This window comes from Gekko japonicus, unplaced genomic scaffold (assembly GCF_001447785.1).
Source record: "Gekko japonicus isolate JY-2015 unplaced genomic scaffold, Gekko_japonicus_V1.1 scaffold675, whole genome shotgun sequence".
NCBI lineage: Eukaryota > Metazoa > Chordata > Lepidosauria > Squamata > Gekkonidae > Gekko > Gekko japonicus.
The window spans coordinates 586,130-602,910 of NW_015175376.1; the positions used below are offsets into that span (position 1 = coordinate 586,130).

A 16,781-nucleotide genomic window follows, 5' to 3' on the forward strand; every position below is an offset into this window, starting at 1 on the left:
AGGAAAAGAAACGCAACAGTGGGAATCCAACAAGATGAGAGAATGGGAGATTTGTGATTTGGTCACCACCAGTGTTCCCTCTAAGCTGAGTTAGTGTGAGCTAGCTCACAGTTTTTTAGCCTCCGGCTCACACATTTTTGTCTTCGCTCAGGAAGGATGGCTCCAGAGTAGCCAAATTGCTCGCTCACAACTCTAATGCCAGTAGCTCACAAAGTAGAATTTTTGCTCACAAGACTCCACATCTTAGAGGGAGCATTGGTCACCACTGTATATATATATATATATATATATTTAGTCTTGGTAAATAGTAGCCAAAGCTGCAGTTCGGACTGGGATCATGGTGCAGCAGGTCAAGGGTTAATTCTTTCGCTGTGTGCTCTTTTCCCAAAGGCAGATAATTCCCGTGACCTGAATTAAGGCCACGGGGGTGGAAACATACAGGTTGCTTATACAGCAGCCGTATGTTTTCCCCAGTGGGACAAATATTTGCATTTTCCCTTTTTGCTTTTGCTCTTTTCATTCCTGTCTTCTCTCCAAGGAGTTCAAGGGGTCTTACATGCTCCTCCCCTCCTCCATTTTGCCCTCTCCGCAACCTTGTGAGGTAGGCTAGGCAGAGAGAGTATAACTGGCCCAAGGTGAAAGTTCCCGAGCCGAGATTCGAACCTGGGTCTGACACGTTTTTGCCTAGCCACCATGACGGTTTTGGAACGGGGGATTCAAAGTCAGGAAAAATATGCACAGACAAAAGATAAAAACCCCTTCTTCATGGATCCTGATTCAAAGCGAGGCCTCCCAGAAGTGGTATTTCCAAAGGGGGGGACATATCACCAGCCACAGACCTTCTAGCATCTGATCTGGCTGCATCAGAAGCATTGTTTCCCTAGCGTTTACTGATCCTTAGCTTACCTGCATGTCAGGTGCTGGGTTACTTTCTCATGAAAGTGGAAAGGTAACGGGGACGCTGCGGCTGCCACCTGAACCATCATTTCTTTACCAAGTTCTCTCCAAGTATCATGTGTTTCCCTTCCCCCATTCAACATCAGTAAGCAGCCAGTACTTGGGGTGATGGAAATTCCCAAGGGGATGACGTCCCATCACATAGTGGACAAGTGGGAGTCAGGCTCTTATTCAGCAGCAGCCTCCTCCTCCCTCTGATCATCTGGGTTTCTGCCATCAGATGAGAATTGATTCCGGGGCCCGGGTGAGGTTGTCGCTCCATCACGCGAGAATTTATCGAGGATCACAATAGTTAGAGATGGGAAATGCTCCATTAGGCCCAGCCCACACTCGGTAGCAGATGCAATTTCCCCCTTGCAGGAGGATTCTCGGATATTACTTGTGTATAGTGTTTGTCGTGGTGGATTGCTTCCTTTCTCAAGCTCCTCTTTTCCAGCTGTATGCAAAAGGAAGCGGTAGCGAATGGCGTCTGACAGTTCCGGTCCAAAGGCAGGATAGGCAGCGTTGCCAACTTCCAGGTACCACCTGGACATCTCTCAGGGCTTACAATCGATCTCCACTCAACAGAGATCAGTTCCCCTGGAGAAAATGGCTGCTTTCAAGGCGGGGCAATCCTACAGGATAAGAGTGCCCTGTCTTCTTGTTTTGTGTATCCTTAATCAGAAGAATGGTTGCTCTTGCTGTCATTAGCTCTGTCTGTGTAATCAGCCAGACCAATCCCTCTTGATCAGACTAACTTATAGACGTTGACTGCTTGATATCAGCCACTTCAGCTAGATGGCAAATATTGTCATATCCCCATAGCATAATTATCAATTTCCCCCCTCAGTCCTATGCAGAATTAACCACCCAACCTCTAATTGCCTTAAAGAGCCGCCCATGAAGAGTTCACATATTTTTGCAAATTAAAATCAATATTTTCAATCTCTCCAGAAAGTAATTTTCTTAATTTAGTGGACTTTCCCCTAACATTTATTTTGTCTCTTAATTATAAAATGGCAGGTTATCGATTTTTTGGTGTATAACCTCACAGAGTTGCACCTGAAACATTTTTTATAGACAACCTTGAGGGGCAAGGTATTTGGCCCTCCTAATGAGAATCTTTAATTACCATTAGAATGTTATAAATTTAGTGGTGTGAATTATGATGCCTTGCTCTAACAGTGAAAGATGTAGAACTTCCTATTAGAGGTGTTTTTTCCAATTACTGGCATTTACCTATTTTGGGTGGCTTGAGTGGAGAATGGGCTTTGGCTTAAATACGTCCACATGAATGTTTAGAGGCACCTCCCATGTTCAGAGATTTGAAACAATACAAGAACTCGTGGGCACTCAATGAAATTGCTGAGCAGCCAGGTTAGAACAGATAAAAGAAAGTTCTTCTTCATCCAAAGAGTGATTAACACATGGAATTCACTGCCACAGGAGGTGGTAGTGGCTACAAGCATGGACGGCTTCAACAGGGAATTAGGTAAGCATCTGGAGCAGAGGTCCGTCAGTGGCTATTAGCCACAAGGTATAGATAGGAACTCTCAGTCTGGGGCAAGTGATGCTGTGTTTTCTTAGTGCTTGGGAGGGGGGGCAACAGTGGGAGGGCTTCTAGTGTCCCGGCCCCACTGGTGGATCTCCTGATGGCACCTGGTATTTTTGGCCACTGTGTTCAGAGTGTTGGACTAGATGGGCCATTGGCCTGATCCAACATTGGCTTATCTTATGTTCTCATGAAACTCATCGCAAACTTATTTTTGTTGTTTTGATGCTGATGGTCCTCACTGATAGGCTATGGTGGCCCACAGGGTTTTGTGGTGACTCTGGAACATGAAAGTCAGATTGCTTGATAGATGAGAGATCCAGGCATCATCCAGTTAACTACCAACAGGAGAGGGTGTCACATTGCCAATAAAGGAAAGGAAAGCACTAGTAGGTTTGGGGGGGGGGGGTTGGGGGAATAGTTTCCAACAACACCATGTTCTTTTAAAAAAAATTACAAGGGAAATTCAAGCTACTTCATAGTCAGGGTGAGAAGTTCCTTTTCTCCGCTACTAAATGATGAAAAATTTGGCCACTTTGGAAATAAAGATGATATATCTATGGAGAAACTGTTGATTTAAAATATCTTTAATCTTGATAAATAAGTTTTTTGGGGGAAAAGAGAGGGGGGGGAGAGGAGAAGGTTATACAAAGCTGTCAGGATGGCACTGATGAATGGCACATTCCCTCGTTTCTCAATTGGCGGTGAAGACACACACCACAAGGCTTAACCGCGTTGTACATCATATCTGCCAACTCATTTCTTTGATTAAATATTCCATCAGCACGGGCTATAAGGCGGTAAACCTTAACAAGATTCATAAGATGCGCCTCTTGAATACGCATAACTCACCTCCTTGGATAGAGAGCGCCCTGCGTGTGGAAGAAAATTAGAATGGAGTTAAATTACTCCCGAAGACAAGATCAATAGACGGAAGGGGGCGGCGGGGGGGGGGGAAGAGCCCCCTAATGCAATGCAAATTTAAGATATAGTTATGTCCTGACAACTCTGAGCAGACAATTAAAGTCAAAAGTGGAGCCGCTCGACGTAAATCAACTTCTAAAACCTTGAAGATAATAGTAAATGGTCAGGGGTCATTGACAAGCATACTAGAGTTGGATCTTCCACTCCCCCCCCACATCCTGTGTAGATTTGTTGTTTGATCTTCAGACGTTCAACTGCATCCCCCTTCCCTCCAGGTGACTAGTCAGCTTGGCACAGCAGCAAATAAAGATGCCGCAATGTCATGGCACAGACAGACACTCCATTTAGTTGTTCAACTTCACACCATACAGGATTGTTTTATAAATTACAAATGTTTGTACCATTTCTCACCAACGAATGGGGATATTATCGATTGACATTAAAGAACTTCCATGTGTGTGCTTTCACGGCAGCCATTTTGTCACAGTACCCACTGTATGTCCTCAGAATTCCAGAGGTTCTCATAGGTTCAACAAGATCTGGGGACCCCTAACCCCCCCCAGAGGTCTGCTCAACCCAAATCATCTTCAAAGCTAACAGTCTTGGTGTAGTGTAGTGCGCGATGTAATGGTTTGGTGTAGTGGTGAAGTGCGTGGACTCTAATCTGGGAGAACCAGGTTTGATTCCCCACTCCTCCGCTTGCAGCTGCTGGATGACCTTGGGCAAGCCATAGTTCTGTCAGAGCTGTTCTCTCAAGGACAGTTCTGGAAAGAGCTCTCTCAGCCCCGCCTACCTCACAGGGTGTCTGTTGTGGGAAGGGGGAGGGGAAGGAGTTTGTAAGCCACTCTGAGACTCCGAGTGAAAGGTGGGGTATAAATCCAATCTCTTCTTCTTCATCATCTTCAAAGCTAACAGTCTTGGTGTAGTGTAGTGCACGATATAGTGGTTTGGTGTAGTGGTTTGGTGTAGTGGTTAAGTGCGCGGACTCTAATCTGGGAGATCCGGGTTTGATTCCCCACTCCTCTGCTTGCAGCTGCTGGATGACCTTGGGCAAGCCATAGTTCTGTCAGAGCTGTTCTCTCAAGGACAGTTCTGGAAAGAGCTCTCTCAGCCCCACCTACCTCACAGGGTGTCTGTTGTGGGAAGGGGGAGGGGAAGGAGTTTGTAAGCCACTCTGAGACTCCGATTGAAGGGTGGGGTATAAATCCAATCTCTTCTTCTTCTTCTTAAAAGTGGGGGAAGGATACGGCTGCAGAAGGGAATGTTAAAAAGAAACAAGGAAGAGGGAATATCATAGAATCTCCATTCTTCCATTTCTAGCAGCTTACTGCCAGATATAAACCATCCCTGGAAATGGTGATATGCTTGAAGGTAATGAAAATTTGGGTGATGCTATATGGAAAGGACAATAGGGATGACCATTCAGCTGGTCTGAGCATGCAAAAACAAAAGAGCACTTCTCTTGCAAGTGCCTAAGGGCAGGGCACACCTTGCGCACCAGAGAGCATGACAGGTTCCAGAACGGGTGGAACCACCTTGATTCCCTCTCAACCGAAGGCTAGCTGTAGTCATGTATATATCAGTTCCCATACCAAACATAAAGACAAACAGAATGATAAATAGTCTCCTATTAACCCTACGCTAGATTTAAATGTATAACCAATTAACTAATTTTAATCTCTCTCTCTCTCTCTCTCAAAAAAAAAAAAAAACAGCTGTTGGCATTTTTCTTTGAATAATCCTTGTTTAGTTTCCATAATAGTGTACATTTTAATGAAAAACTCATTAGAATGTAACACGGGGCGTAATTAATTCTGGGTGATTCTTTCTGTGTAAATAGCTAGTACAGATGCTGAATTCCATTTTCTGGTGGCTTTATTAATTTTTCATACACCAATATTTCAGCCGTAATGGGTTGTAACAGCTCCTCAGAAGTTTTAGGAATGCATTAACCATCATCGGAGTTGTTAATCTAGCTGGGATTTTTTCTTTTAACATTTGTATGATAATACTTGAACACTTGCATTTGTTAAAACAATGGCAACAGCTTTATTTTTTTTAATGCTTTGAAACAAACATCTATGTATAATTAACATAACTAATATTAAACAATATTGGGTTAATCTGTCTGTATTTAGAAAACAACATAATCTGTTTCATTAATGGCACCCTAGGATAAATTTATTTAAGGGGGGGGGAGGGAGTTGGAGATCAGGAATGGTTGAATAGGCGCTCCCCCCTTATTGTAGGTGGTCATTTTTGTTTTGCCCTTTTCATTGCTGGTATTCTGTATCTTTTGGGGGGGGGGGTTGGTTTATACCTAATTTTAATATTATTTATATGCTACAAGTGGGGGACCTGTAAGGACTTGCAGGGGGTATCTCATCCCTACTGAAGGGGAATTTGACTCTCAAAAGAGAGAGAGAGAGAGAGAGAAAGAAAAAGAGATTGGATTTATACCCCACCCTTCACTCGGAGTCTCAGAGCGACTTACAATCTCCTCCCTTCCCCTCTCCACAACAGACACCCTGTGAGGTAGGTGGGGCCGAGAGAGCTCTTTCGAGGACTGCTCATGAGAGAGCAGCTCTGAGACAACTTATGACTGACCCAAGGTCACATCAGCAGCTGCATGAGGAGAAGTGGGGGATCAAACCCGGTTCTCCCAGATTAGAGTCCCGCGCTCCTAACAGCTCCCTCACTTATGTCCAAAAAATCCTGTTGGTTTCTGAGGTGCTACTGGACTTGAATCTAGGTGTTCTACTGCAAACCAGCAAGGCTGCTATCTGAAACGACTGCAAAGTAAGAAATTTCTGGAGGTGGTTCTTGCCAGGGCTGGGTATACAGCCGACTTCCCCCAATGTGCCCCACAGAAGTCCAGCTCATTCCTAGCATCTAGTGATGCAGAAGACAGAAGATGGCTCCCTTTAACAAGCAGCAGCAGTTTCTGAACTAGTAGCTCCAGGGAAGATGGCAATAGTTGTGTCTTTGGGAAAGGGGGTACCAACCAGCCCAGGTTCTGTATATTGGGGCCCCCAACCTTTCTGAGCCTTTGGGCACTTTTGGAATTCTGACACAATTGGAATAGTGATCATAATACAATGCAATGGATATTGGGATGGATTCCTCTGATCTGGTGGCAGAGGAGATGTAGAATTCACCCCACTTCAAAGGAAAGGATGCCGTTAGTTACCTCCATGCTTGAGAGGTAACAAACGGAGCATAACAACGTGGTCTCAGGTAATGGTTCTTAGCGCCCCACAATTAGGAAGGATACTTTTACACAATCAGTCTCCTATTTGTGACATATTTACTGCCCCCCCCATTAAATCCAAACAAATGGTGACCATATAGACTTAACCAGGGCTTTTTTTTGTAGAAAAAGCCCAGCAGGAACTCATTAGCATAATAGGCCACACCCAACAGCAGGAACTCATTAGCATATCCAGCCACACCCCTGACAGCATAGCTTGTTAGCATCTTAGGCCACACCCCCATGTTATCAGAAGTATGGTCATCCAGCCACACCCACCTTTTGCTTCTTATTCTGTTTACCTTGTTTGATGTCAAAACCCAGGGCTTTTTTTGTAGCAGGAACTCCTTTGCATGTTAGGCCACACACCCCTAATGTAGCCAATCCTAATGAGTTTCTGCTCTTGGGTGTGGCCTATTATGCTAATGGGTTCCTGCTGGGCGTGGCCATCTTGGGAGCCAGCTGGAACTCCGTTCCTGTGCGTTCCTGCCCAAAAATAGCCCTGGACTTAACTTGTTAAAACACCAAACAAGCAAACACTGTGATATGAATGACTAGGACATTTAGTGTGGATCGTATCATATTATATATATAACTATATTATATTTGTAAATCATAATTATTAATTATTAATTTGTAAATTTACAAATTAATAATTAATAATTATGATTTACAAATATAATATAGTTATATATATAATATGATACGATCCACACTAAATGTCCTAGTCATTCATATCACAGTGTTTGCTTGTTTGGTGTTTTAACAAGTTAAGTCCAGGGCTATTTTTGGGCAGGAACGCACAGGAACGGAGTTCCAGCTGGCTCCCAAGATGGCCACGCCCAGCAGGAACCCATTAGCATAATAGGCCACCGTCATTCATATCACAGGGTTTGCTTGCTGGTTGTATATCCTATAGGGATACCTGTGATCTCTGTTAAAACACCGGCATTATGCTGTATGCTAATTTGCTGTGCGCCCTCTACATATATCAATGAACTGTCACCTCCCATTTCAGTGTATCTGAGGAAGTGTGCGTGCACACGGAAGCTCAGATTCTTGATAAAACTTTGTTGGTCTTAAAGGCGCCACTGGACTCAAACTTTGTTCTATTGCTCTTAAAAGCACAGTAACCCTTCAACAATACAGGCTGATGCTCAGTTGAACAGGGTGCCATTTAATCTATACAGTGAGTGCCAGAAAAGGTGTCGGCGGGCACCCGGTTGAGGACCCCTGTTGTATATCCTTAGATTGAACCTGATACGATGCTGCAGTGGTTTGGAACCCTTTAAAAACAAAAGAAGTGAACCTTTTGTTAACATCCACCGATGTGCAAAAGAACCAGAAAATGAAGGAACTGGTGTTGTATTCAGCTTGGTTGTATGTTCTGGGGGATATGTGGGCATTTTTTATTTTGTTAAGATTTTCTAAATTGAATCAAATGCACAGGCTCCCCCACCCCCCGGGGATCTCACTGTGAAATAATTATATTTTTCCCCCTGGGTTTTTTTTGCAATCGGAGCATTCCCCCCCCCCCACTTTAAATGCCAGTGTGAAGAACCTTGAGAAACATTGACCTTCATTAGAATTAATCCTAACAGAACTGCAGTAGGTAGTAAAGCAAAAATTGACTGGGGACGCTCATTGTTAAATTATATATAAATTTGGCTCCCGGTGCAAAATAAGGAACAGTTGGCTTCATTAGCAGGCTTGTTTGTGAATTCGGAATTGGTGGTTAATAAAACCAACTGTTAAGAAAGGAGGGAGGAAATAAATCACTAAATTAAGCCATCAATAGTAAGGGGGAAAGCAAAGTATATGTTGCTTGTGCACAGGGGCAGGGAGAAATATGGGTACAGGCTATCATCTGGAAATACACAAGTAGAATTTCCCACAGTCTGAGCTCCGAACCAGGAAGTCCAGAGACCCAGTGTTAAGAAGAAGAAGAAATTGGATTTATACCCTGCCCTTCACTACCCGAAGGAGTCTCGGAAAGGCTTACAGTCTCCTTTCTCTCCCCCTCCCCACAACAGACACCCTCTGAGGTCGGTGGGGCTGAGAGAGCTCTTTCGAGGACTGCTCCTGAGAGAACAGCTCTGAGAGAACCTGTGACTGACCCAATGTCACACCAGCAGCTGCATGTAGGGGAGTGGGGAATCAAACCCAGTTCTCCCAGATTAGAGTCCACGTTCCTAACCACTACAACAAACCGGCTGACCCTTCTTTAAGATGGTAGATTGGGCCCTGTGTTGAAATCCCTTCTTTGCCAGCAAGCTCACTGGGTGATCTGGGGCCAGTCACTCTCCATGTCAGCCTAATGAACCCCATGAGGCTTTATGGAGATACAATTCAGAGGTGGGGTCAATGTAAGATGCCTTGAACTTCTTGGAGGAAGGATGGGATTAAAATGTGGTTGGTAGGCAAGGGAAGCAAGAGAGAGGATTCCCAATGAGACCGAAAGCTACATCCTTTCACCACTTCATCTGCAACATGGGGTGTGGTTGAACAGCCTCTCTGGCCTGTAAGCATCACTCCTTTTTGGCCCTCTGTAAATGACCCTCTGTCCCCCAGCCCTATAAATGCCCTAGCTGATCTTGTTCCGAGACAGGCACTTTGACTGAGAAGTTACAGTTGGCTAGAAACTTCCCATTACCTTGGAATCTCTGGCCGGCCAACTGTCCATCTGCTTCATGTGGTCATGGTGACTATCAAGATGGGTCTCAGGTGTGAGAGCTTCCTCTTTCAGATGGAATCAGCCACAATGGATCATCTTCCCCTCTTCCAAGGGATTCTGTTATCTCTGCTCACTCACCTCTTGTGGTGGATGTTCCATCTGGGCCGCGCCATGGATTGGGCCAATTCTGATCCTGGCTGAAAAGAAGATTCAAGGAGATGGGAATAGTTCTCTGGGCAGGAGGGGGGTCCGTATCTCCTCCATCGGCAACAGGTTGAATTTGGTAGGCTCTACTTGGGAGTGGAAAGGGATGGGGAGAAAGCCGCGACGGCCGCTGCCGGCAGGCCAGCAGCTCTGCCGGCCTCCCAACTGGAAACTAAAACATATTTTGTCTTGGAGGGGAGTGACCAGTGTGCTGATATTGCTACATCTGTGCAACATCAATGTGTATGGGGCCTTTTTGTGGTTGCTTGCGGTCAACGGCATGGCATGTCAACAGTTTCATGGCTTTTTTTGTCACATTTGGGAGAGGGCTTTTTTTTTTTTTTAATAAGATCTAGTTTGAGTTTTCCCGATATCAGACCGTACTCTATTCCTCTCTTTCTTTCTCTCTTTCATAGGCAGGGTGCTGCTGTGCCAGGCAAACCAGGAGGGATCTCCCGTGTACAGTGCCCCCAGTTCACTAGTATACACATCCACAAGTAAGACAGTCTTATGGCTCTCTCTTTTGTTTTGCCTGTGAATGTCGATCAAGCCCCAGTTAATACTTTTTTAAAAACAAACAAACAAACAATGCAAGCCTCTCCCCGTAGCCCTTGCCTAGATAAATGTTTTATATCGAGGGAGAGGTGACTGAAACGCTTGTGCATGGCTGCAGATGAGGTTTTTAAGTATTACCGGCTACCCATAAGCAACCAGCTCTAGGCCAGGCTGCTGCAGTGGTGTCATGGAACGATCACAAATACTCCGAGGAGGAGGAAATTGACCTTCATTAGAACAGATAAAAGGAAGTACTTCTTCACCCAAAGAGTGATTAACACTTGGAATTCACTGCCACAGGAAGTGGTGGCGGCTACAAGCATGGGCGGCTTCAAAAGGGAATTAGATAAGCATATGGAGCAGAGGTCCATCAGTGGCTATTAGCCACAAGGTATAGATAGGGACTCCGGGGCAAGTGATGCTCTGTCTTCTTGGTGCTTGGGGGGGGGGGGTCAACAGTGGGAGGGCTTCTAATGTCCTGGCCCCACTGGTGGACCTCCTGATGGCCCTGGTATTTCTGGCCACTGTGTGATACAGAATGTTGGACGAGACGGGCCTTTGGCCCGATCCAACATTGGCATCTTTTATGTTCTTATGTGGCAGAAGGCTGGGACCCTGTCTCGAGGGCGGGGGAACCTCACGAGGTGAAAAGGACAGGTGGGGAAGCCTGGGCTTAGGGAAACAAGGGTCTGTGTGCACACCAGTTTTGACAGGGGGAGGTGTTCTTAGAAAGCAGCAATGGTTCTAGGTGTCTTGTTACTCCCGGTACCCACTGCAGATGTTCCACTTCGAGCTGGATGGTAGCAGCATGGATCCAGGAGGAGACGAGTGTCACCTCCTGTGCTGCTGATGCCCTGAAGAGCAGCGTCCCTCCAGCAAACACCGAGAATCTCTCCTTCCCCAAAGCAAACAATGCTTCTGCTTGATCCAGCTGGACGTAGTTTCACACGTTGCTTATATCGTTGCCATTGCTATGGATCTGATGAGATGAGAGAGAGAACATCAGTCTTTTTATTCGAGATTTGCATGCATGCGAGTGCATACGTAATCAGCCTTGGTCAAGGTATTCTCTAGTAGGAAACGACAGTAATCTAAGTCGCCTGGGTGGGTGTCTTAGGAATCCACAGGGAGGACAACCGCCATTCTCTCCCTCACAGGAGCACTTCTGGCTCACACTGACCAGTTGTTTGAAACCTCCGTATGCCACCACGAAGCTGTTTCTGGTGGAGAAGGTGCTGGTGTGCAGGGCAAAGAAACATTGACCACTGACCTCTCCCACGTCCCCGTTCCTGGTGAAAAAACCTTTCACTGGTGTCCAATCGAAACAGGTCCGTCGGTTGCAGCAACTGAAGGAACTGGGCTGACCTGGAAGAGCCTGTTTGGGGTAGACTGGGTTTGATTCCGCCCTCCTCCTCCACATGCAGCCAGCTGGGTGACCCTGGGTCAGTCACAGTTCTCTCAGAGCTGTTCTCTCAATAGCAGTTCTTGAGAGAGCTCTCTCAGCCCCACCTTCCTCACAGGGTGTCTGTTGTAGGGAAGGGAAAGGAGTTTGTAAGCCGCTCTGAGATGCCAAATGAAGGGCAGGGTATAAATCCAATCTCCTCCTCCTCCTCCTCCTTACTAGAACTGGGTCCTCTGGATTCCAATTGTTCCCACTGAGAACTTTGGAAGATTGCATTTCCCACGGTTCTTGATGATTGAGTCACTATCATAGCATTCTTCTCCAACTCCTTCTCCTCCTCCTCCAAAGCAAGGCTTTCACAATTCATTTTAACCATATAAGCATCCAAACCTAAACAAAAGTTGACAACATATCGTTGGAATATTTTATGACATGTAGCTATAAGATCACTGTAACAACTGAACTCAGATTCATTCCCTGACCATAAAACTTCCCATGTGGCCTGCAGTCCTCATCCACTCCTCATCCAAGACATCATCAGGCTCCCTTTTATTAAACAGTGCAGTTAGTCTTGCCAACTAGTGAAGATCCTTCAGTTTCTCAGTGAGATCCTTTTCCTGGGCAGTTTCACCTGCCTCCACACTTTGGCTAAGGTCAGTCTAGTAGTCAGAGGTCATTTCGGGGGGGATCGCGGGGGATTGCAGTTCCCCCGGGTGAGGTACGGGGGGCGGGGCACATGACAAAGCCCCGCCCCCTGCTTCCGGCCGCCCCGCTTCCAGCCCTCATTCAGCCAGGAGGAGGCAGGAGAAGAGGGAGCGTAAGTTGCTTCCTCCCCGCCTCTCCCCACCCCTGCCTGCCTGGGGCAAGGGAGGGCCTTGGCGGGGCTTCCTCGCACTCCCGCTGGCCTTGCAGGTCCACCGCCGGGCCCCTGTTGTCAGGGGGTGTGGCATATGCTAATGAGTTATGCTAATGAGTTCCCCTAGCTCTTTTTGTACGAAATGACCCCTGCTAGTAGTTGAAGGACCCAAGACTACATTATGATATTTTGTAAGCACAGAAGCAAAATAATTCCAAAATAGTGCCAATTCTGAGTTGAGTTTTGTTGTGTACCATATGCAATATCACAGGGAAGGCAGCATGGTATAGACTGATCTTGTCAGATCTCAGAAGCTAAGTAGGGTCGGTACTTGGACGGGGGACTTCCAAGGAAGACTCTGCAGATGAAGGCAATGGCAAATCACCTCTGCTTCTCACTTGCCTTGAACGCCCCTTACCAAGGTCACCATAAGTCAAGTTGAAATTTGAGGGCATAGACATACACAATACTTCTCCACCACATGCAAAGAACTTGTGTGTTCTTCTCTGCAATGCTTGTGTGCCAAATTTTCCCCATCACCCACTGCACATCAGTGGCAGGCAATGGAAGAGGAACAAATCGATTTGGAATGAAAGCAGGCCAACCAAAACGTCTCACAAGGGGGGCGTGCCTGCACATCATTGGATGTTGTGCTGTGATGGCTTTGCAGTGGTCATTCTGTGGGGATTTCAGGGTGGAATGGTTGCTATTGCACATCGATAGTGCAATATCCAGGGATGCATGGAGGCAACCAGCGAGATCGTACGAAAAGAAACACATCCCTAATACCCAGCACTATCCAAGCCAACTGACCATCTGATAGTTTTGCTGATCCTTATGAGAAACAGAATGGTTTGTGTGGATCCATGAGAATCTCTGGATCAGGTCTCGAATCTCTGGATCAAGAGGAATTGCCTACAGCATAATCTATGGACATTCATCAAAACGGGGCGGGGGGTGATAAGAAAAAAAGGAGATTTAGGTGGTTTCAGAATCTTCTAAATTTATCCCACACTGCTCCAGTTCTTTCCATAATTGTCTTAAGAAAACTTCCATCAGTTTCTGTAATTAAACTAATGGTCCAAATGAATTTCCAGATCACTAGCTATTCATTCCAATATGTCATTACATTGAGTTCAATTAATAGGAAGGAAGTTTACAGCCCATTGTGTCCCTAAAATGCTATTCTATTTTAACCGTTTTAATTAGCAATATCCGCTCAGCTACCGTTGACTCCTACCCATCCAGTCAGACCACACTCGCTCATTCCCCTGTTGTCGGACTCTAGGACTGTTCGTTGGGTAATGTTAAAGCAAACAGTGTGAAACACCGATAATTAAAACTCTAATGCCTTTCTTCCTCTTAAAGTTTGTGGGCCCCGATCCGAGTATTTCACGGCTGAAATGGGAGTACCGAATTGTACATGGAACATCTGCATTCATGGGTCTTCATTCTTGTGAAACCCCACATATGTTTTAATGTTCAAGTTACCCCATTCATTTCATATCTTTTTTTCTGTTGGAATAAACAGGGTAGCTAGAGAGCATGGAAAAATCTCTGTGGGGCTCTGAATCATGGTGGAAGACCAACGGTGTACTTCTAAGCCCATTGACTTCAACAGGTTTAGATTAGGGTTGCCAGGGGGAGGCAGGGGTCCCCCACTGGAAGGCCCCACCTTCCCACCGCCAATCAGCTGGCCGACGGGGGGGGGAACTTACCCCCCAAAAGGAAGAACCATCCGATGTGCAATGAAATGTCTACATCACATCCCACGTCACCTGGAAATGACGTCATTGCATCCAGGATGTCTTTAGTATTTGGGCAAAAACTCAATGGCAGAAGCCAAATTTACTGTAGCGTTTTTGCCCAAATACCAGAGCGTTGCCCTCACAGTCTGGATGTGATGATGTCATTTCCGGGTCACATGGGCAGTGACACAACATGTCGCTGTGTGTTGGCTGAGCCTCCCCGATGCTTCCAGTAAGTCCCCCCCCTTTCCCCACCAGTTGCCAGGATGGACTTATAGCAACCCTATCTTAGATGTGCCCTGTGGGACTCTAAAACGCAGAGTGCAGACCAACACAGCTACTCTCTGGAACATTTTGAGCTGTTTCCACCAAAGGGGAAACTGGAAGTGCATTTGGAGGGCCACATGCCAGATTTTTTTTAAAAAAAATCTGCAGGGATTTTGAGGGAAGTCGAACGAATCTATCTAAGCATTTCTTTAATGGACGGGGTGATAGCCACCTAATTTGCTATCTGGTTTTCATCCACCATACCTCCAAAGCCATCTCAAATTTGCAGGGTTTACTGCTCAGCTAAAAAAATTTGTGGGATTTTGAAGATAGTCAAGTAATCTTAATAGAGTGGTGCAGTTTTTCAGGGAGACTCCAGGGTTGCACGGCTGTTAGAGTGATGGATTAGGATCGGGGAGAGCTGGGTTCAAATCCGCCAAGACGTTTACTGAGGAATCTTGTGTTATTCAGTCTCTCTCAGCCTCACCAATCTGGAAGGGGTTGTTTTCATGATAAAATGGGAAGGCGGAGAACTGATCTCCTTGGAGAAAAGGAGGGGATTTATTTATTTTATTTATTTTATATCCTGCCTTTCTCTCCGATGGGGACCCAAAGCAGCTTACGCTGTTCCCCTCTCCTCTGTTTTATCCTCACGCCAACCCGGTGAGGTAGGTTAGACTGGGAGTGTGTGACGGGCCCACGGTCACCCTGCCAGCTTCCATGGCGGAGCAGGGGTTGAGACCTGGGTTCCCCAAGTCCTGATCCAGCCCTTCGACCACTACACCACGCTGGCTCTCGAAAAACGCAACATATGGAAGTGCCTCCAGATTTTCACCTAAATTTCAGCACAGACAAAAGGCCCACGGTCACCCTGCCAGCTTCCATGGCGGAGCAGGGGTTGAGACCTGGGTTCCCCAAGTCCTGATCCAGCCCTTCAACCACTACACCATGCTGGCTCTCGAGAAACGCAACATATGGAAGTGCCTCCAGATTTTCACCTAAATCTCGGCACAAACGAAAGGCCCACGGTCACCCTGCCAGCTTCCATGGTGGAGCAGGGGTTGAGACCTGGGTTCCCCAAGTCCTGATCCAGCCCTTCGACCACTACACCACGCTGGCTCTCGAAAAACGCAACATATGGAAGTGCCTCCAGATTTTCACCTAAATCTCGGCACAGACGAAAGTTCGGGGCGAAAAGAACTTGAAAGGTATAAAAAGGGATGTTGATGTGTGCAGTTCGCATAAAGACTGGCGGGGGGGGAGTGCACATGCTACACTTCAAGGCAAGGTAATGCGCAGGTGAGATTCCAGCAGGACAGCAACGATAGTTTTCATTCAGATTTAGTGCTGTTTCTTGGGGGCTCCCAAAGAGCCCTGGGTAGCGGATACGAGACGGCATTTCTCTGAGTTGCTGCCTTTTCTCTCTCCCTTTTATTCCATTTCGGCCTGCTCTTTTCAGAAAGCAGCTCCGGCTGCCGTCTTCTGTTGCGCTTCCCAGCTCCTGCCTCGCCTTGATATTTCTCTCGCCGAAATACATATGACAGATAAGTAGCCGCTGAGGGATATTTTCGCCTCATGTCAGAGAGATATTAAAACAATAAACTACGTTGCCCTGGGATTTTCGCTCATGAGAAAAACGGAAAACAACAAGGCAGAGATGACATAGTTTTGAAAGGTGGCTAGGCAGGTTTTTTTTTTGTTTTTTGTTTTCAAAAAAACCTCCCCAGAACGCTGCAATACCACCAGCAGGAAACATTTTGATTTGATGCCCTGCCGTTGTCTTAAGTGGATGGGGGAAACAGACTTCAACTACCTTAAATTCCTGTCATTCTGAAAGAGAAGAAACACGATTTGCATTCAGAGCTGTTTGTCATGACGGCAGGCTGAGAAAGCTGAAAAAGCAAAGAGTTCATTATGTTTTTAATTAAACAATCAGGTTCACCTTCCCCCCATCAGTTACGTTTTCTGCCCCATGCATTGATCCAAGTGATTTAAACTGTCTTTGTATGCCTGTTTTTCGAAGGCTCTTTAAGCATCATCTGGTCTATGGGCTAGTCATGTATTGGAGGTGGTTTAGGAAACTAATGGTAATACTATATGTCGTCAGAACCTGTTTTCTCCACTTCGCTTCCCTTGGAGAAGGTGGATGAGGTTGAGGTTCTGGCCCCACTAGTGCACCTCCTGATGGCCTCTGGGTTTGGGCCACAGTGTGACACGGAGTGTTGTACTGGATGGGCCATTGGCCTGGTCCAACATGGCTTCTCTTAACATTCTTATCTCTAGGGCAGTGATGCTCTGCAATCTTGGTGCTTGTGGGGCAACAGTGGGAGGGCTTCTGGAGTTCTGTCCCTGCTGGTGGACCACCTGCTGGCACCTGGTATTTTTGGCGACTGTGTGACACAGAGTGCTGGAC

General features: G+C 46.3%; 1 protein-coding gene across 2 annotated transcripts in view; it reads left to right on the forward strand.

The window, feature by feature from the left end:
• The window catches only part of RBFOX1 (RNA binding protein, fox-1 homolog (C. elegans) 1), a 188,688-nt gene that overhangs the window by 77,763 nt on the left and 94,144 nt on the right, over positions 1-16,781 (forward strand). Inside the window, exon 8 of one of the 2 annotated variants that reach the window (XM_015425535.1) lies at positions 9,957-10,037. The exons of the other annotated variant lie outside the window; for it this stretch is intronic. Within the exon in view, the coding sequence (XP_015281021.1) occupies positions 9,957-10,037 (81 nt within the window). The remainder of the gene's footprint in view (positions 1-9,956; positions 10,038-16,781) is intronic. 2 annotated transcript variants of the gene reach the window in all.